Raw genomic sequence first — 21,574 nt, 5'->3', positions numbered from 1 at the left:
AAATTATTTTTGCGCTACGACGCATGGTTTAAGAGATACAGCCCTATAATTATTATTTTTTTAAATTTTGCGTTTTTTTTTAATATAAATTATGGGTTGCATAAAGGGGAACGAAAATTTTATTATTTTTGCGCTACGACGCATGGTTTAGGAGATACAGCCCTATAAAGATTTTTTTATTGTTTTTTTTCTTTTTTTCTTTTTTACATTGTGTTTTTTGTATATTACTTTGGGGTTTCATAAAGGGGAACGAAAAATTTATTATTTTTGCGCTACGACGCATGGTTTAGGAGATACAGCCCTATAAAGATTTTTTTTTTAAATTTTGCGTTTTTTTAAATATAAATTATGGGTTGCATAAAGGGGAACGTAAATTTTATTGTTTTTGCGGTACCACGCACGGTTTAGGAGATACAGCTCTATAAAGTTTTTTTTCCTGGTTTTTTTTTTTTAAGTATTAATTACGGGTTTCTTAAAGGGGTTTTTTAAATTATTTTTGCGCTACGCTTTCTTTTTTTTCATTGTGTTTTTAGTATATTACTTTGGGGCTTCATAAAGGGGAACGAAATTTTTATTATTTTTGCGCTACGACGCATGGTTTAAGAGATACAGCCCTATAATGATTTTTTTTTAAATTGCGTTTTTTTTTTAAATATAAATTATGGGTTGCATAAAGAGGAACGAAACTTTTATTATTTTTGCGCCACCACGCACGGTTTAGGAGATATTATATCTATATATATAGCTATAATAGCTCTATAAAGTTTTTTCCTGGTTTTTTTTTTTAAGTTTTAATTAAGGGTTTCTTAAGGGGAACGAAAATTTGATTATTTTTGTGCTACGATGCACGGTTTAGGAGATGCAGCCCTATAAAGATTTTTTTGTTGTTTTTTTTTTCATTGTGTTTTTTGTATATTACTTTGGAGTTCCGTATAGGGGAACGAAAATTTTGTTATTTTTGCGCTACCACGCACGGTTTAGGAGATATAGCTCTATAAAGATTTTTTCCTGTTTTTTTTTGTTTTTTTTTTTTAAGTATTAATTAAGGGTTTCTTAAAGGGGAACGAAAAAATTGATTATTTTTGCGCTACGATGCACGATTTAGGAGATGCAGCCCTATAAAGATTTTTTTTTGTCTTTTTTTTTTCATTGTGTTTTTTGTATATTAGTTTGGGGTTCCATAAAGGGGAACGAAAATTTGATTATTTTTGCGCTACGACGGTTTAGGAGATACAGCCCTATAAAGTTTTTTTTTTATTGCGTTTTTTTTATATATAAATTAATGGTTACATAAACGGGACCGAAACGTTTATTTTTGCGCTACGACGCACGGTTTAGGAGATACAGCCCTATAAAGATTTTTTCCTCTTTTTTTTCTTTTTTGCGTATTTAAATCTTAATTAGGGGCTTCTTAAAGGGGAGCGAAAATTTGATTATTTTTGCGCTACGATACACGATATAGGAGATACAGCTAATACAGCCCTATAAAGATTTTGTTTCTTTTTTTTTCATTGTATTTTTCATGTATTACTTTTGGGTTACATAAAGGGGAACGAAAATTTTATTATTTTTGCGCTACGACGCATGGTTTAGGAGATACAGTCCTATATATTTTTTTACAATGCATGTGCTCGAAAAGTGCGTTTCCTACGGAGCCATATCGTGCGGAAAGTACTGCTTTTCCGCACTAGTGCTTTTTGTTTTCTTTTTTTTTTTACAGAACATATGGTGCTACTTTCTCGCACTAGTGCGGAAAAGAGCACTTACCGTGCATATGTCGAAAGTTTAAAGGGCCATATGTACTGTAAAACGTACGATACACGTGCGAATAGGTAATTCGCAACTCGTGTCGATTTAAAACACTCCTTTTAATAATTAAACTTATTTGCCATTATATGTTTTTTTATTTACTCGCATAATGCATAGTAAAACATTGTATGATACACGTGCGTAAAGATGATTTCCGCACTTGTTGCATAAATAGCAATTTTTTTTATCAAAGAATGAAAGAAAGTCACGGTATTAATAACCAAATTTTACTTTAGTGGTACCTTTTCCCTATCACTGTCACAAATGTATGTGGCGTTCACGTAAACGCGATATTTTTAAGATTTCCCTGCGCAATGTTGCCAGCTCGCTCGCAAATCAAACATGTACTTACAGTTCTTTTGCATAATGGTGACATTGTACAATATCTATGAGTTTTAAATAGGTAAAAGATAATTCGACGCATTCTTTGCTTGCTTGTTGCTTGTTGTTGTGTTGTTTGCGTAACTTCTTTGAATAAGTTGCGTTAATTTGGCGCACAGGCGAAGTAAACATGCGTTGCGTACGGCAAGGTCACGCCGCGGCCCCACCCTGCACGGCCTCCGTTGCCCATTCAGACCGCCCGCTAGCTTCGTTTGAACGCAAATAATATTTTTGTAATATTTGTTTATGCAGTGGATGCAAGTGACACAAATTTATACATCTTATTTATCCCGCATTTCAAATTAATAAGATGTAAACTCTAATATCTTTAATATTCTTTTGTAACGGTGACAGCCTGTTACAACAAAATCATCAAATATCTCATGAAGCTATGCCTTAATAAGACACAAAATCATTTAATGGACCTATTTAAACGATTAAATTCGACCTAAGTAATTTTTTTTAACTCTAATTTTTTTTTGTGTCATTTAGAATATTATGACATAGTATCAGATTGCAGTGGACGTAATTGACACAAACTATGTTTTCACACTAAAAACACTATCCTCAATGCAACACAGTTACATGTTTTCTCTCGAATATTTTTTTCTCCAAAATAATTCAAAATAAAAAATAATTACCACAAAATAACAAATTACTAGAAAAGCAAATTATATATATGACACAAAACAAAATGTAAGATTTACATCTTAACAAAGTATTCATAAGCGAAAACAGAATTGACTTTAATATTTTTATAACCTAGGGGTCAAAATATAGCCATCGGTACAGGTCTATTGTATATTCACCTTCAAGATGAATCCCGGTTCAGGCTGTAGTTTCATTTCTACGGCGGCCTCCACTAAATGCTTTTCGAACTCAAAGTCCCGTTTCCTGGGCACGTCAAGAGCCGGGAACAGGTCTCCGATCAGGCCCATGAACACAGGGGTGTCGTCAGTCACAATCTTGGGTACGTTGAAATCTCGCAAGGCTCTCATGAGCACTTGATCTTCTGGCCTTAAGCGGTCACCTCGCTAGGGAATAAAAATGCTCAAAAAATCAAATGACAACAATCATGGTTTATATGGTACAATGGACAGTAGCTATGAAAGTTTTCTTTATTCTTTATTGTATTGCAGTCATGTTCATAATACATTAGGTGTTACAGTATGAGGATGGTAGGTAAGGGGACTCAATTTTTCTTAAGTCTAGGTAATTACATGCATCTCATACAAATAGCAATAAAATCTATATTTATAATTTTATATTTTATCGACGTTTATGCAACGTTAAATGTCAAGTACGTTTAGAAAATTAGTAAAATAATAAAATAATTATGCTAAATATTAAATGTTAAATGTCCAGGTTAATTTATAAATAGATTTAAATAATGTGAAACAATATGGTTAATATTAATTAACTATATGTCATTTTAGAGAATGCATGAATGTCAATAAATGTTTACAATAATATTTCAATAAAATTTAATTAATTCAATTTGGGTAAGTACATAGCATTATTCCAGTGTACCAAACATTTAGAAATTCGTCTATTGTGTAATATGCTTTCACTAGAAGAAGCTTTTTAAGCGTATTTTTAAACAGTTTATCGTTCGGTTCCTGTTTTATACTGTCGGGGAGTTTATTTGTGATTATAATACATTGATAATAAGGTCCCTTTCTACACATAGCTAACTTGGTATTTGGTATGGCTAACTGATTCTTAGTTTAAAGAGCTTATGAAAGTTTTGCAGCGATTGGCGGGAACATGCACCAAAACCGTGACGAGTAGTGGAGAAAAGGGGAGGCTTTTGACAAGCAGTGGAGCACAAGATAGGCCATATATGAAATAATATGGTCCTTCCCCCGCCCCACTGATATAAATATTTGAGTTTAGGTGCTACTAAAACACGACAGGATACAGAAAAAACTGTGGTTGGAAAAGGTATTATCTCTCATCGAATTTGTGCAAGGTGAACTTCCGTTTGACCCTAACTGATTTGAACATGGTATTAATTTAAAATAATACAGTACCTTCAGCGAACCAGCAACGACCAACACAGACTTGATGGCCCGCAAGCCCCAATCGTAGTGGTCCTGTTTTGATAGCAGTTCTTTGCACAATGTGTAAAGCGTGATGAATTTACGCGCTAACAATCGGGCCTCCTGGAAACCTTCGGCGACCAACATGATTTCGCAGATCAGCTCGAAGTCTGGTACCACCATGGCACAGGGTCTGCGTACAGAGGACTAATTGACACGCAATTAGGCAATGAAGAAGTTATCCTCTAGGTTTTTAAGAAACACACTTTTAAAATTTAATAAAGATTAGTAAGTTGGGATCATGTGCTTCATAATAACATTCATAATTCATAACATCAACCAAATGAATAGGGGTGGACGAGTGACTGCGCCAAAATAATTGCTCGTCTTTATAAATATCTTATCTTCCCGTATCAGTAATACATATATGAACGCTTATCCCTTATTATAGTACTTACTTACCTATTTTGACATTGTATTTATTAACACAAACACTTAAAAATGAAAAAAACTTATAAATAAAAAATTTGGCCTAAGTCGAATTCGCTCGGTAGGGTGGCCAGAAGGCTGGCCGCATTGCCCCGCTGGATAGCAATGCTAATCCGCTGGGCAAAATATTGGCCAGCCCTCTGGTCACCAGAAGCCTCTTGAAGTGTAGGTATAGAATATTAGGTATTTATAGGATTCAAATAACATGTAATTAGATCATAAGGATCATATAGCTTAGCGGTACCATATACGGAGAGTCATGTAAGATGACTCTCCTCCATATTAGGTTAGGAATGTAGCCATATACGGAGAGTCATCGGAGACTCATGTAAGATGACTCTCCTCTATATAAGGAATGGAGGTCAAACCATATGACACCTTCCACGTGTAGCCATCCCCACTTAAACACGTGTAACCTAGATTCATAAGTTTATATATACCTAGTTTAATGAATAAATAGTTCAGTTGTACTCGACAGTCTTGTGTTTTACTTCTGTCTTGGGTCCCATCCTTACATGGCGATCCTGCCAGTGGCGTAAAGTCTACGCCATATGGCGCCTGCCGGTGCAGTAGGTGGTTCTGCACTGGCGGGGCGCGCTTGAATGGCAAAATTTCGAGTAAATAATTCAAGAAAATAATTTAAAACTCTTAATATGTGGACATTCGCAAGAAAAAAAAAACAGTGAAAAACTAAAATATCAAAAAGCAAAAACTGAAAGTGAAAAACAAACAATAATTTAAATAAACTAAAATAATGTGTGGGAAAGTGGACTCTAGTGATAAACATACGTAAAATTAAATAAAGCAAGACATAATATGGACAAGAAGGCAAGTGATATACCAGCGCCGGTTTGCTAATATAACGTAAATAAAACTATTTTTGTGAAAAATCTATCAGCGTGAATGTGAAAACGTGATTTAACTATTCGGATAAAGTTCTGTGCAAATCCGCGAACCAAGACTTCATGTGTATGTGATGACGGTCATTGCTAGCCAGTAACGAAAGCTGTGGGCGCGGCTGGATGACTCTAAGTGGACCCAAATAGACAAGAAGAAATGGACTCCTATTATATTAAGGTACACTCAATAATTGTGTTCGAGATTTTAATTATTTTTTAAGAGTGTACATGTGGATATTTAATTTGACTGTCATAACAAGCTGTATTTTCAGGGTAGTTATTTTTTTAAATTGCAAATATCTAAGGTTAATAAAATGTATTAAAAAAAAAAACAAGAAATTCTTAGATGTAGATTCAATAAATTTAAAAATAGAAATATTACATTCTTTTAACTTCTTCTTAATAGATTCTTAGGCGAAATGCATTAAATTTATTGATTTTATAATGTTTATTTTATTATAAGGTAAATTAAGTAGATATATGTCAAGTATGAAGGAAAATACATAGGATACTTATAGTAAGAAGATATGATTTTACCGGATTTGACTTTGTTAACACGGACTTGAATGCATAATAAACAAATAACGAGGAAGAAAATAAGTGATATATATAGAAAAATTAAACGTGGAATACATATATGTAACAAAGATTAAACGAAAAAAGGTTAAATATTATGATATGTCTATGAAATAAAACTTGATATTATTTTACTATCTGATATGGAAAATTAAATGTTCGTAGGTAACATTTTGTAAAGTGAAGTTAAATGATTATTTTAGAAAATGAAGTTATTACAATATAAAGGACTGGTTTAAAGAGAAAATTCGCGAAGATAGAAGGTTGAAATTGTGAGGTTTATAAAGTTGTGTTAAAGATGGCAAAGCTAAGCAGATAAGTTTTTATGATGCAATTAGCCTGATCACCTAAGAGCGAATTAAATCCTTATATGTTGTAGTTTTGATGGTTTGTAAGTAATATGAAGCGGATAATAATTGTTTTTAGATTATGAGGAAAATTAATTATTTTAAAAGGGATTATATGAGAATAATGAGAGCGGTAATAATGATATTCGTTAGCTTCAGTGGCCCGAAGGGAACTGTTGTGCGAATTAAAACAAGTAGCAAGGTACACCGGGATACAAGGGCAGGCACGAAATCCTTGTTACCTGATCATGATTCGGTCGAGCTACCTTTCGTGAAGGTCCTTGGACACGTGGTATGTTTGTTAAAGAAAGGAAGTGTTAAAAGAACTGCCTGTTAAGTAATAATTAATGGTATAAATAATATATGCGCACTAAAGAAAGTAATAAAAATAAAAATATACCTTGTATCCTGAAAGAAATAATGAATAAAATAATAAATGAGTGAATATATGATATATTGAAGAGATATTGTAGCGCTACAGAATAGATAATTATGCTGTATACCCTTGCAATGAGAATCGCATACAGTGCATGCTTTATAAAAGAGATAGTATGAAAACAAATAATAAACATAATAAGCATGTGAAGACGTCATAAAAGAGAAAGAGATAAATAAATAAATTGTGAAACATTATTTTCTTGCAAGTTAATAGGAAAGACGATACTATGAAAAGTTATGCATACTGACAATATGAAAAAAAACCTGTGTAATTTAAGGTACCTAGGATTGTGACAAATACGCGTATTAATCAATGACAATGACAATGAGAAATAAGAGAATTAATAGAAAAGGAGATTGAATTAAGAATTACTTTGTTATCAAATAAGTTTAATTTTATTAAGATAAGAGATTTTTGTATTATTAATGGTTTTATTTTAACATGTAAGTAAAATTTTATTTTAGCATAATTATGGTTATACTAAAATAAAATTTCCACTATAGTGGAAGACATATGAATATTATTTTTGTGTTATGGATAAATAATTATAAAAAAAAGTGTCAAAAAAAAAAGTGTAAAAAAATATATATAAAAACAATAATATAAAAATTTAAAAAAAGAAAAAATATATTCAATAATATATTTTTCCTTTTCCAAAAGGAGGGAGATGAAGTGTAGGTATAGAATATTAGGTATTTATAGGATTCAAATAACATGTAATTAGATCATAAGGATCATATAGCTTAGCGGTACCATATACGGAGAGTCATGTAAGATGACTCTCCTCCATATTAGGTTAGGAATGTAGCCATATACGGAGAGTCATCGGAGACTCATGTAAGATGACTCTCCTCTATATAAGGAATGGAGGTCAAACCATATGACACCTTCCACGTGTAGCCATCCCCACTTAAACACGTGTAACCTAGATTCATAAGTTTATATATACCTAGTTTAATGAATAAATAGTTCAGTTGTACTCGACAGTCTTGTGTTTTACTTCTGTCTTGGGTCCCATCCTTACACTCTATAAGGCGCTTTGCCAGCTCCTCATAGAGGCGACGCGCGCTAGGTCCCCACGGCCCCAGGGTTTCCACCCCAAACGCTGCAAATATGTAGCTACTACCTGGTGTGGCATATTTGCGACGTTTGAGGCTTTCGGCCGAGGATGCGGCCACACCAGCGCCAACTTTGGTGCCTGGAATATGGGACGGCGCCAGGGTATCTACGCAGGTAGCTTCCCAGACAAGTGGCCGACCCATACTCCAAGGCACCAGCGTCATTCCGTCAGGCCTCTTGCCATCGACCCTTTTTTTTTTGTTGACGGAGTGGGCGAATGCTGTTACGCACCGTCCCCCCGGCCGCGAGAAGGCCATTGATGGGGGGGTGTGTGGGACTCGCACTGACAAGGGCCCTTCGAATGACGTCGTTGAGGCTGGCGTGGCGAGGGATCCTCCCAGCGCTACGGCTGCATGAGAGGCCGTGATGGCCCAGACTGTCCACCATAACTCCGCATTGGCACCGGTGGGGCATGTTTGTTGATGCCCCTATTTTGACATTTTGAATTTCTATATTCACTTCCCGTTAGCACTTCAATGTATTCTAACAAAACTAGTTTATATAAAAATCAAACCTGAACAATGCTTTCAAATTTTCCGGCAATTCAGTCCTGCCCGCGTATCCGGGGTTCATAGTAATGAACATTCCCACGGTTGGTATTATAGTAATAATTTCGCCCATGAAATCGAACTTCTTCTTTTTGAACTTGATCGCGTCGAGGACAGACTTGACCTGGACCGACACTACGGATAGCACTTCGACGGAGATTCTGTTAAACTCGTCGAAACATCCCCATGCGCCGGTTTGGCAAAGCCCTAGAAATAATATTATGTCTGTCAAGCCATTCCCGTCAGTTGAAAAAATGGGAAATTTTAAAAATGTAGGCGCGAAGCGAAAGGCTAATCTTTTATACAGACAGTTGTTTGACCGGCTATATGTTAGCAAGCTGATGTAGCGTTAAATCAAGACGTTTTCTAAATTACAATACAGAATAATTAGAGATAATACTCACCTTTGTAAATGTTTCCACAGGACTTGTAGTCCATTTGCTCGGAGCAATTGAACACGTACACCATTATTCCGAGGGCTCTTCCTAAATCCTTCGTGGTCTCAGTTTTTCCCGTTCCGGCCGGTCCTGCTGGCGCTCCTCCCATTATCAAATGCAAACTCTACAATGTAACCAGATAATTTGTCATGTGTGTGACTAATAATGAAAGACAGGAGAGTTGTTATAGTTAAAAAAAATAAAGGCTGCCGTTCCATTGAGGCGAACACGTGCAATTATTTAATCACAATGACCAAAGTAAAGTACATAACTCTTAAGTTGTCGGACGTCTATCCGTCTTGAGTTCTGTCAGGCTTCTCGTCTCTAAGCTAATCTCCACCTCAGTGGAAAAACAATCTAATATAAATCGAATTGTGCCAATGTACCTGCGTTAATGTTATGTAACATCTGTCGGTTAACGGCGTGATCACAAGCCTAGGCGTATTACCTAAGTATTCGTAATCATACAAAAACTGGGCGTCACAAATGTTGGCGAAACAGTTATTTATATTAAAATCCCAGCGATGCCTGTAAATAAAATAATCTACAGATGTACCTAGTGCATAATATTTCCCATCGTATTTTCTTTACGGAAACTTACGAACGTGTCTTGCCATTTCAGTCAGTCTCGGTACAAAAAGTACTGACGTTGACTGAAGTAGCAGGACAAATACAGCCGGTTCCGAGAAAATACAAAGGCAAACAATTATGCACTACATGAACTACATCTGTACATACCTACACAATTTTGTTTCATTATATATTAAATAAATGTTATTAATATTATGCTTAAAGTAAGCAAAATAGCACTTAAGATATACTAATGTGATCTCATATAATTCTACAGAAACTATTGTAGTAGGTACTTTGTCATTTATTTATGAGACTGCTGCGCCCTTGCAGGTTGCAGCGTCCATATTACGTAATATTATGTCATACTCGTATGTTTGAAATAAATGCTTAGAACTTTGACTTTTGAAATCACTTTTAAACAAAAAATCCTTAAGTCACCTCAGTTGACTTTGCCACTGGAAAGCACTAGACGCATCCACTTTAGCAGCAATAAGCTTAGCGACCACGTCTCGTGAATGCACGTCGATAGTACAGATGGTCATGATCTTTTGTCGGTCACCAACGGTCAAATCTCCGAGCAACAAGACGATCAGATTGTTTAACTGATTAATTTGTTTCTTTTGATAATCCTTGAGAGCATTTTCATAGCCTTAACAAAAAACATAGTGTTAAAAACTATTGATAGGCACACAGTTCCAGTGATAGGAACATTTTATTTGTACTAATCAGTCGATCATAATCATAATCATAATAATATATTAATAACAAAAGTTACAGCTCATTCGAGTTATTGCCTATACGTAATAAGAAAATATAAAACATAATGAACACTTACAAAGTGTAGTAGATTTTAACATAGGTAAGTATTATACCACATATCTGATTTTGTAGGATTATGGCAGTAGAATTATTTATGGTCGTAGAAAGCCTGCTCGATTAGCCAATTCTTCAGTTTTGTTTTAAAGACTGTGTTGCTGTGTGAGTTAACTATTTCGTTGGGTAGATAATTGTATACCTTCGGGCCCATGACGTGCACAAGTTTGGCTGACTTGGCCAGCTTGTGTGAAACGGCCGGGAGTCTTCTCTCAACTCGGTCATAATCATAATCTTTATTGTCTGTGAGAAATGGGTACATTGCACAGTAATTACTAATGTAACAATTTCATCAGACACAGTTTCTAATCAGTCGATGTCACGATGCTCAGGAAAAGTTCTCCCGTTTTTTTTGCAGGATCCCGTTTTAGTAGGAGATATACGTGCTAACATAGCAACGTACACATTCTATTTGCGGGATACTGCACGCATACTACAGAAAACTGGACGTAAGTGGGAAAGAGCTCTTACTAAAACATTAGATTCTTCAAGTCATATAAGCTCGGTAACTCAATTTGCTTTTAATGATAGCCTGAGGCGGGTAGGATGGCGTCCGGTATGTCAAAAAAATAAACACTAACCTTCTTCCAATTTCTCAAACGCCTGGTTGGTTTCAGTGGTCCACCAGATTTGAGTGCCTACAAGTGCCGGTTGTGCTGGCCAGTCGAACACCCACTCATCTCTAGGTTTGTCTTCGTACGATTTCACTGCATGCTCAAAAATATCACGCAAAGTGTAGCGCATACATTCTGTCACTCTGTTTAACCACACCTCCACCTACGATAACCAGATTCTTGTTAAGCCAATGAATGATAGAATTCTCGGATGCTGCTGACTGATGATAAACAACACATTATTCAAAAAATCTACGCTACTTGGTTACACTGGCACCTGACTTTTTATTAGCAGTATTTTCCCGTACAGCACTCCGCCGATTGTCTTTTGGCCATAATTCTGGATTTTTAAGTGCGGAACTGTCATGATCGAGGACGAAAAATATAACCAATACAAATATAACCCTGCTGTTCTTCACTTACCTTTCCTGAACAATCTAAGCACGGGGCCTTAAAAGGTACGTGTTCCTCATTCTCCTTGGAAATCATCTCGAATGCATGCTTACTGGTTTTATTAGGAAATACCAGTTTGGCCAAATTGTCGTATAATTTGGTTAGATGTCGACAAACAGCTGGTGGGTTATTGCCATTAGACAAAATATCTATAAAAAAGAAAATATAAGGTGTAGAGTCAACTAATCATAAAAGTAACAAGTGTGATAATCAAACCAACAACATAGATACTTATATCCACGCTCACATTTTTTAAAGCTAACCATTTTTACACCAAAATGTGAATGCTCCGTTTATATGTGACGATATCACTTGTCCATTGTCGGGGACCGGGGTTATAGCACTTCTATTTATTTACCTGCCTTCAATGCATACATTAATTTGGATCATACAATACCCAGTAAATCTGCTGAAGATACAAAGTAGAATCTTGGATATGCCAAGCGTTTTGTCTCTAAGTAATCATTAAGCGCCTTCTCGCAGAGGTTAAGCGCTTTCATCAAATCCTCCAATTTATCCAAAAGGCCTGGTTTATTAGTAGCTTGTATTACGTTTGGAGTTTGGCCAATGTCTCTTAACAGCTCCTGTAAATAGCACGATACAGGTCTAGGTTTATTTAAGCAGAATGTTTCATCATATGTCATGGGCCAAATTGTACTTAAAAACCTACCTGGTCGTATTAAAAGAAATAGTGAGTGAACGACACTGTGCCTAGCACTATTAATACAGAAACGAACGAACAGAAAGAAAAATTAAAACGAAAAAGTCTGAAAGAAAACCTTAAATGTTTTGTCAACGTTATCAAATCGCTTGGAGTCCTCTGGTAACTGTGAGCGGATATCGTCGGATCCGACAAAGATGCTTTCCAGATACTGCCACTTGCGCTGCACTTCAAACCAAATGGCAATCACGGCATCCGCCATACCAAGTTTTTTCTGCCATGCAGTGACTTGGGTCTCAAAGTAGCCGACAAACTTTGATGACATCATGTTTTGAACTTGGTTCTGTAAAATTTACGTTTAGTTAGTAAAAACATGACGATTTTGTTACAGCGATTAAGTTTCCACGACAGCGCGTAAAGGGTGAATTCTTTATCGATGCTAAATCGTGTCTTTATCGAGGCTGTATCACTGTAAAAGGTCAATGTATGCGATTTCCTAAAAAATGATTCCCCTATTTACATAACAATATTACCTGGTTGTCTTCCAGAATTTCTACGAGCTCTTCACTAGCCCTAGGCAGCTTGATTCCCGTTCTTTCATGAGGTACATAGTCGAACTCCAGTTGTGCCCACGTAATTTCCAGCTCCCTAATAAATCAATAAGATTGTTAAACAGCTTGGTTCAAAGCGTAGATATACTTTACTTACAGATTATTATTCTCACTTTAGAGTTTTCTCCATAGCTGCTTCTTTAACTGATTTATCCACGATTGTTTTGACCTCCTCTTCAAATTTATGTAAATTAAGCGCTAGAAGATCAGCTAAGGTAGTTTCATCACCGAGGGAGAATTTCACCTGTCAGCAAATAATTCAGTAGGTATGCATGATTCAAACTAACGAACTCACATACATGTTAAAATTAATACTTACCAATAGATGTATTTTTACTTATCAAAATAAAACTATTAATATCATGTACAGTATGATTATTTACAAATGTGCTATACGTAATTATCTACAGTATGAATTCCGATAATATGACTACATGATCTGACACCTTCTGCTGTAAAGATCCTCTTCTTATCGACTTCAGTTGGATTCCATGCCTTCTCATTTCTTCCATTGAGTAAACTTTGTTTAATTTTCTGAATTTGCTACCAATTTCAGTATTTTCTTCTAACTTTCGCCTTCTAAAGTCGTTTATTTGAAGATTGCTATCTACGTTATCCTCTTCTGATTTGTGGTCTTGATCCTCTTTTAGTACATCACTAGCCATGTCTTCAAGGGATTTAAATTCGGCAATGATTTCGTCAAAGGAAACGCTACTGGACGCATGTTTTAATGGGGATGGTGATGGCGCAGATGATAGAGCGTGTTCGGTATTGATGATCATGATGTGCGAGTGTATCGACTTCTACGCAAATGAAATGAAATGAGAAATTAATTTTAATATGTATAAATATTTATACATGACAACATTTATTTAATACCTTAGTGGCCATCATTAACTCAACCCAATGTCTATCCTTGATGGCAGGATTTTGGAGATCTGTGACTGCACGTAAAGAAGTCATCAAGTTCTTTATAGTACCTTCAACCGCTAAGAATGGCTCCCTAAAAATAAATACGCGGTTTTACTGTACGTAAATAATGAATGGCCTCGCACCAGCACGACTCTAATACTCCTCCAAACGCATTTACCACATCGTCGGTCTCATTCAGATTACAAATTGTAGTAAAGTAACAAAAATAGCTATGTTAACAGAAGAATATTAAGGGTTTAAGTGATGTAAATGTGGGATGTAAGCCAATTATGATATAGAGCGTGGCTAAGCTACGCTGGAATGTTGCCAGCTAGTGTGTCATAATCCCAAGCTATTTATCGAAAATCATTTTAGCCAAATCTACTCACCAAGTTCTCATTTCCTTATCCAACTGCCTCAAATCTTTAGTAAAACGTTTGCATTCCTGATCCATCCCATCAGCGTCGATCTCTTTCCACGGCGACTTCTTCCAAGACTCGATAGTTCCCATCACCAAATTGTAATAATCCCACAATTGCTAAAAGAAAAGCGCAGTTACCCGTCAATAATGCATTCATATAGTTATATGAAAGTTATATTAAAAATTGTGTTAAACGAAAACTGATACCTAAAATAACCAAGCCTTGACACTATATAGACCGATAGTGGGACCAGATCTGGATATTTCCTCGTATATATATATATCTATATATCCTCGTTGATCTTCTTAATAATTTAATAAAATTTATTTTATAACAAAAATATTTGCTGTTTGCGAAATATTGAATTAAGGAGATCATTGATCATCTCAGATAAATCCGAGAACAACATCCGCAAAATACACTACACAGTTTGACGACTATTTCTGAACCTAATTACAAATAAGGTCGACATTATGGTCAGTTAACGCATTCACTGCCAACGTTTTCGTAGCGCTACACCCGTAGCAGATTCTAACGTTTCCCCGCTTTATAAAGGAAAGCGATCACGAGCGGGTTCCCGGCATGTGTTGAGAGTATTGTTATTAAATATTATTCACAAAGACTTATTTTACGCGATTAAGTCCCGTCGTTGTGAATAATAATGAGTAAAAATCGTGAGTTTAAATCAGTGTTGAGTATGGCTATTAGTAGAAACCTTGATTGGGGGATAATCTAATACCATTTAAATACCTTGCACATTTTGACTTCTCGTCGGCATTGTTTTAGGATCTTGTCATCGGGCGGTTGTATGTCAAAGAGGGACGAAGACTTCTTCAATTGTTCCACGACGTTTTCGAAGACCATAAGCTCTGCATTTACTTTATCGATCTGCTTGTAGGGTTCTTTGCAGTTCTCCAAAAACATCTATATTTGTGAAAAAAATACATCTTGTTTTTTAATGAAATAGAAAATGAGCAGACGAGTTATCTAGTGTAGAATGGCTATAGATATAGCTTTTATGTTACATAAGGAACATTACTGATGTGACGACGGAAAGATCTCAGACTTTTTGAAATGTCGTACTTCTGGAAAGTATTTTTTTTTATTTATAAAATCAATAATTTTGTGAAATGATCTACAATTTCCGAAAAAAAACTTTTTGGGAACCCTCTACTTGCACATCAGTAAGCAATACAAGAAGAAAGCAATACTACTCGCGCCAGAAATATGACATCACTCTGGGGGTGGAGAGCATCTCTGTGCTCGTTCCGGAACGATATTGCTGATGCGTAGTTAAGCGAGCGTGACGCGCTTGGTGATGTGGTCAGCTAAATCTAGTCACGTTGGGAAGCGTTTTCAGCTGAGTAGTGTATGCTTTATTTCTTGGACTGTACCTCCTTGTTCCTTAACGAGTCCCGGTACAGTCGCCATCAGATATATCTTATGGCGACTGTATATGCTGGTTAGCGAGTGCGATACGCTTGGCGAAGGCCGATGCCTGCACAGCCTGCAGCGGCGCAACGTTTTGCTTCATCACGGTAGTCAGCTACATCAGTCACACTGGGGAGTATCTCAAGCTGTGTATCCTATCCCACGGACTGTACCTCCTTGTTCCTGAACGAGTCCCGATACATGTTGATGCGTAGATTAACGAGCGCGACGCGCTTGGCGATGAGCGCCGCCTGTGCGGCCTGGAGCGGTGCCACGTTTTGCTTCATCACGGTGGTCAGTTTGAGCAGATTCCGCCACTTTTCGGGAAGCATATCAAGCTGTACAAATACAACATTTTGTAATTTAATAGTCGTACATGCCTTTGTTGTAACACCTCAACGCACATGGAATTTAGGCACAAGCAAAAATACCTGTTCACATGCACATGCCCCTGTAAAGCAGTATACTGTTATTCCCAACCGGTAGCATAAAAAACTACGAGCTAGATTCGATAAAAATACAGCCGATATACGTTCGATGCGTAGCGTAGCGTAGCAAATGCATGCGAAAGCTATTCAATTCCCAGACTTGCTGGATAATTTGTAGGCATGCAAAATGTTTCTCACCAAAACATCCCCGCGGACCCTGCCGCTAAAGTAAGGATTAGTAGATATATCATTTTGCAATTCCTGTTGTATGCATGAAGAGAAAAGAAAATTATCAATTGACTTACATGAAAAGAGTGGGACCCTTATACCTAAATACTAAACCCTTATTCATAAAGCTTAACAAGTCTCAAGCAGTTTATTTATGTTATATCCCTTTCTTACATACATTCTTATATACACTCAAAATCAAAAAAATCAATCTTTCCTACATTCAAAATTATAAATTAAGACAAACGATTAATTTGATCGAATCTTGTAACGCATTTATTAATAATGCCGTAAATCTTATATCGGAAGATACCCTGTTGGTTGTTTCAGCTACAGACGTCTCTCTCGTAAAATAACCAAAGGGTAGAATAATACGAGTATGAAATACAGCTTAGTTTGAAGTAAACAAGTAACCTGTTCATAAGTTTCTTCAGGGAAGTCCACCCCATATTCCTTTAGTGCGTAGATAATGTCACGGAGCGGCTCAAACATGGTGTCGGTGCCAGCATCGACCCTTGCCTTAACTTCGTTAAACACTCTCATGACTTGCAGTAATCCTTCATAATCGTCTTCTCCTAGCTCTACTGATAATTCTTTTGTGGCATATGCGATGAATTCTTGTAGCTCGTTCAAACTGTCAACAATATTTTGGTGAGCTTGTGAAATATGCGAGAGTGAAGATTTTTAGATATTCTGTCTGTGTACCTAGTTTTAGCTTAAAGACTTTGCTGAACATTTTGATATATGATTTTTTGCTCCAATTACGGAATAAAGGTAAAATAGTGTCTTACGCTTGATAACCTGTTGTAAATGATTTTTGGTATATCGTACTTAGGTTGTGCTCCATGTACTGGTTTTCTAAACAAATTTACTTTCGTAACTGGAAATTCTCAAATTTATTTAGTCCCGTCAAGTCCCGTGAGCACTTAATATTTCATTTCAAATCTTATCCTGTTATGATAAAGACATATTTTACAACAACACATATAGTTTAAGAAAAATCACCTGGTGATAACATGGTCTTTCAAGTTCTGTTTGTACATGTTGCTCCACTTGCAGATGATGTTCATAATAGCTTGGTTGAGCAGTTTAAGGTCCAGCTCCAACCAACCATTGCAGAGGTAACTGCGCGGCAGTGCCGCTACCTCGTCATACATTGCGTTGAATTTGTCAATCTGTTAAAAGGTTGACGTTAATCTATACTAACACGATTTTCAGTCAAAATTTAAAAACTGAAACGGGACTTAATTGCGTGCACTAACTTTTATTGGCCTGACGTTTCGAACGTGACATTACGTTCGTCGTCACAGACAGACTGATTGTTCACTTGTACGCAAAGGTTGCGATTAAGTTGCGTTTCAGTTTTAAAATTATAAGGTTGACGATGTAGAAAACGAGTCAGTTAGTTCCCAAATTCGCCGGATTCTTGTTTCGTTGGATTATCGTATACTCGGATTGTGACGTACTAAAGTAAATCTGGCGAATAAGGAACTAATCGAGTCGACCTTTGTAAGATCATAATACCATAACAACACATCATTGTTATTTACATATTAAACCACCACCACCACCATGGAGTTGCCACCGCGGACCATGGGAGTGTCACGTACGAATTTGTCAAGCTATAAAATAAACTATACGAACCGCACCGCACTAAGTACCTATTCGTTTTTAACAATGGCGCCCAACGTGGGACGTGGATTCGAACCAGCAACTATAGAACTAAGTTTCTTACTAGCCGTGAAACCAACGGATACACCACGAATAAGACTTTATTTCTAAAAGTTTTTTTAATACTAGTCTTAAAATTTACTTAAATTTTACTTTAAGCTTTAACTCCTTTTTTTAGTTACTCGCACAAGTCGCACGACATGTTTCAGTGAATAAAAATGAGCGAGTTAAACTGTAAAAGTAACTTATGTTAGTATGACTCACGACAGTTTCAAGTTCGATAAATTTCGCTGAAGATTCTTACCTCGTGTTGGTAATTTTGGAGTTTCGGTTTGGTTTCCGGCGGAGGCGTGCCGTTCTCGTACACGTACTTGTCGAACTCCTCCGGTGGAATCACGCGGCCGTACTGCAAGAAGCCTGCCAGCACTTCTTGTCTGTCCTCTAGCCATAGAGGTGTGTATTTTTCGTATTTCTAAACCAAAGTTAGATAGTTAATAATTAGCATAGGTACCTAAGTTATTTTCTTATCGCGTAGAGACTCGGGAAAAAATTATGGATTGCCTAAAGATGATTTATAGAAAGGAAGTGAACTTAATGAAACAGAAGCATGGATGAAGAACGCATTACCATACTCGTATTAAGCTAATTTAAACACTTACCCCCCTTGTTCAGAAAACTTTAAGGGCCTGGTTTAGTTAAATTATGTTTTATCCCTTTCTTACAAATACATAAGTCAAAATGACAGCTAAAGACAAACGTTGAACGCATGCTATCAACGGAATGTAGGAAAAATTACATTTAACATTACATAATATAGTGACACTATTATTTTACGCGGTAAACGCAGCATTAAGCGTATGTCATTTTTCATACATTGCGTTAACGCATGCGTTCATGCATGCATGCGTGCATGCGTTCTTTATAATGGTAGGACCAAATTAAAGCAAATTTACAATTCAAGTCTCATTGCCACTGCATAGTCCTAAAAACTGAAAAAAATACAAAAAGATGATTTAGGCGATGTTATGGACTGATAATTTTTGCCTTACAATGGTGTTGTAAACCGTTAAGGGCAAGTTATTAATATGATATTTTTTGCTTACCGATGCGTATGTCACGATATCATTAATGGCATTTTCAATCCTCTTAAGAATATCATGGTACTGGTCAATCAAAGCATCTTCCCTCGTTATATCATCTACAATAGCACGAGCAAATATTATTATAACAATAATTCGCCAAATAAGCTACCACAGACATTTATTTCAATGCCACATCACCTTCATAAGAAGCGATCGGTACGATTGGGTCGATTCTAGGGAAAAGAGTTGCCTGAAGAAACATGTCTTTCATCATTTCTCGGAGTGTATCGTAGAGACCATCTTCATCTTCCAATTCTAACGATGGCGAGAAATATATATCTAGAAAAAATAAAGGCCATGAATACAACGTTTTGACACTTTTACCAACCCTTTGACCGCCAGAGACTTCAACCGACGCGCGCGGCTACAGCCTTATATCAATCTTCGTGCTTTTCAATAAGGTTCACGATAACGCGCCGCACACGATAGGCGTGGTGTTCAAAGGGTTAGAATTAAAAAAAAACAATTATTTACGATAAAAATGTGATGACGACTGGATACTTTGGATGATATTTCACCTGGATCTCTCAATTCTGCTGTAACTCTCATAAATGCAACTTGCGGCCCCTTTTCCAAGTCCGTGTTTATTTCAAAAAGATCAATGCTACTTTTGATTGCTTTCATAATTTGTTTTGACACCTAAAAAGTGAATGTGTAATGTTTATAAATAAATACTCATTGTCAATTCATACTTCTGAAATTTTTGCATAAGAAAACAATAGAAAATCGTTACCGTAAAACTTCCCAACCGAGATTAACTCAAATATCTTCGTTCAGGAGGGACGACTATTATTTTAACGTCTAAGGCAAAATATTTGTATAAATGGAAGATAAACTCAGACCAAACCCAAAAGAAGTTGAACTTGAGGGCCATGGTGGTTCTAGGGTATAAGGTGAGGTAAGGTAAGGGGTATTATAATACTTATTTTGCGAAGGCTATTACCAAAGAATCAACGTATTCCACGTATGCGGGCCAACGTGCAGCCCTAAAGTTCTCCTCTTCTATCTCTTGCTTTTCAAGTTCGATATCAGCTAATTCTTCTGGGTCCGTTATTTCTTCTTCCTCCTCAGCCGGGGAATCCACTCCCTCCTCACCTGAATTATTTTTGCTATTCAATTTAATAGTTTACAATTTGACGTCTTTTAAATAAGTACTGAAGTGCAGCCGGAAATTTTCCAGATATGCGAAAATTTCGGAATATTCTGACATTTTTTGGAAAGCATCCTTTACTTTTTGTTAAATTTTCCACAAATTTCCAAGAATTATTTTAGGTAATTAATTTTTTTAACTTCCCGAAATCTGTATAGCATAAGCTGCTAAGGAAACATGAATATCCGCTCTTTCAAGTAGTAATATAATGCGCTTATGAACGTCAAATAAAGATTGAAATAGTTCTAAAGTTTTTAATGTTTACGGAAATGCAGTTTACCAGCATCTCGTCGTGCTTGCCGCTCAGCCCGCTCCGCTTCTTTAGCCTCCCTCTTGGCTCTCCTGATCGCCCTCCTTTCCTGCTTAATTGCTTCCGCTTCCGCTTTCTCCGCTTCTCTCTCTTCTCTCGCGATGCGCTTCGCTTCCCGCCTCTCTGCGATTTCTCTAAGCTTCGCTGCACGAGCTGCCCTCTCTTCGTCGTCCATGGTAGCTTCGTCTACTTCTTCCAAGTCTTCTTCTTCGTCAAGTGACTGTCAAGGAAAATTTTAAGTTTTACCTATACTAGGGACCGGAAAGCCTCTGCATTTGTTAATTTTTTCGATGTGGTTAGCCTATCGAAACACATGTTGTTTTCCTATCGAATAAGGTAGATAGTTTTAATACTTACAACTTACCGTTTTACGATATGGTTTCAAAACTGATGGGGTTTGTAAAACTATTTTTTTTATACTACGTCGGTGGCAAACAAGCATACGCCCCCCTGATGTTAAGCAGTCTCTGTAGCCTATGTACGCCTGCAACTCCAGAGGAGCTACATGCGCGTTGCCGACCCGAACACTTCGCACCGCTCCTCCGCTCCGTCTAATAGTGTTTTTTGGCTGCTGTTTTCTGTAAGGTACTTGTTGTACCCTAGTTGGGCTCTGCTCTAGATCTGGAACGACATCCGCTGTGCTGTGCCCTACCACACAAAGCGAGATGGCATTCACGGTGCCCATATCTCTCTTTTGGGCGCAGTTTAAGGACATACCCGGGTCCAGGACGTAGTTTAAGGACATACCCGGGTCTATCAAATATCCTATCCAATACCCATTTATTCGGAACCGGTTCCGATCCCTGACCTAAGCTTTTATTTTTGTAAACCGAATAGAATTTTATTTATCAAATTACCTCTGTATCTTCTTTAATATTGAAGAACAACTTGTAATTGGTATCCAAGATGTGTTGGAATTCCTCGTGGCTCTGAAGTATTTTGTTTCGTCTGAAATTTATTCGAAATAATGTATTGTATTTTATAATCGTGATACGTGATAGAGGTTGCG

The 21,574-nt window shown here is 36.7% G+C and overlaps 1 protein-coding gene across 1 annotated transcript in view; it reads right to left on the bottom strand.

Moving 5' to 3' along the window:
* The window catches only part of LOC134748588 (dynein beta chain, ciliary-like), a 61,472-nt gene that overhangs the window by 24,464 nt on the left and 15,434 nt on the right, over nt 1-21,574 (bottom strand). Inside the window, exons 18-42 of the mRNA XM_063683377.1 lie at nt 21,423-21,513; nt 20,536-20,785; nt 20,049-20,200; nt 19,624-19,744; nt 19,244-19,384; nt 19,067-19,161; nt 18,268-18,435; nt 17,298-17,467; nt 16,707-16,926; nt 15,810-15,974; nt 14,956-15,129; nt 14,173-14,321; nt 13,751-13,874; nt 12,985-13,115; nt 12,794-12,908; nt 12,379-12,603; nt 11,997-12,183; nt 11,570-11,748; nt 11,114-11,309; nt 10,098-10,308; nt 9,473-9,614; nt 9,054-9,210; nt 8,616-8,856; nt 4,224-4,425; nt 3,000-3,224 (exon numbers count right to left, since the gene is read on the bottom strand). Coding sequence (XP_063539447.1) covers nt 3,000-3,224; nt 4,224-4,425; nt 8,616-8,856; nt 9,054-9,210; nt 9,473-9,614; nt 10,098-10,308; nt 11,114-11,309; nt 11,570-11,748; nt 11,997-12,183; nt 12,379-12,603; nt 12,794-12,908; nt 12,985-13,115; nt 13,751-13,874; nt 14,173-14,321; nt 14,956-15,129; nt 15,810-15,974; nt 16,707-16,926; nt 17,298-17,467; nt 18,268-18,435; nt 19,067-19,161; nt 19,244-19,384; nt 19,624-19,744; nt 20,049-20,200; nt 20,536-20,785; nt 21,423-21,513 — 4,231 coding nt within the window. The remainder of the gene's footprint in view (nt 1-2,999; nt 3,225-4,223; nt 4,426-8,615; nt 8,857-9,053; nt 9,211-9,472; nt 9,615-10,097; nt 10,309-11,113; nt 11,310-11,569; nt 11,749-11,996; nt 12,184-12,378; nt 12,604-12,793; nt 12,909-12,984; nt 13,116-13,750; nt 13,875-14,172; nt 14,322-14,955; nt 15,130-15,809; nt 15,975-16,706; nt 16,927-17,297; nt 17,468-18,267; nt 18,436-19,066; nt 19,162-19,243; nt 19,385-19,623; nt 19,745-20,048; nt 20,201-20,535; nt 20,786-21,422; nt 21,514-21,574) is intronic.

Source organism: Cydia strobilella, chromosome 16, assembly GCF_947568885.1.
Source record: "Cydia strobilella chromosome 16, ilCydStro3.1, whole genome shotgun sequence".
Lineage (NCBI taxonomy): Eukaryota > Metazoa > Arthropoda > Insecta > Lepidoptera > Tortricidae > Cydia > Cydia strobilella.
Note: the sequence above shows the minus strand (reverse complement) of the source record. Positions and strands in the feature narration are given on the sequence as shown.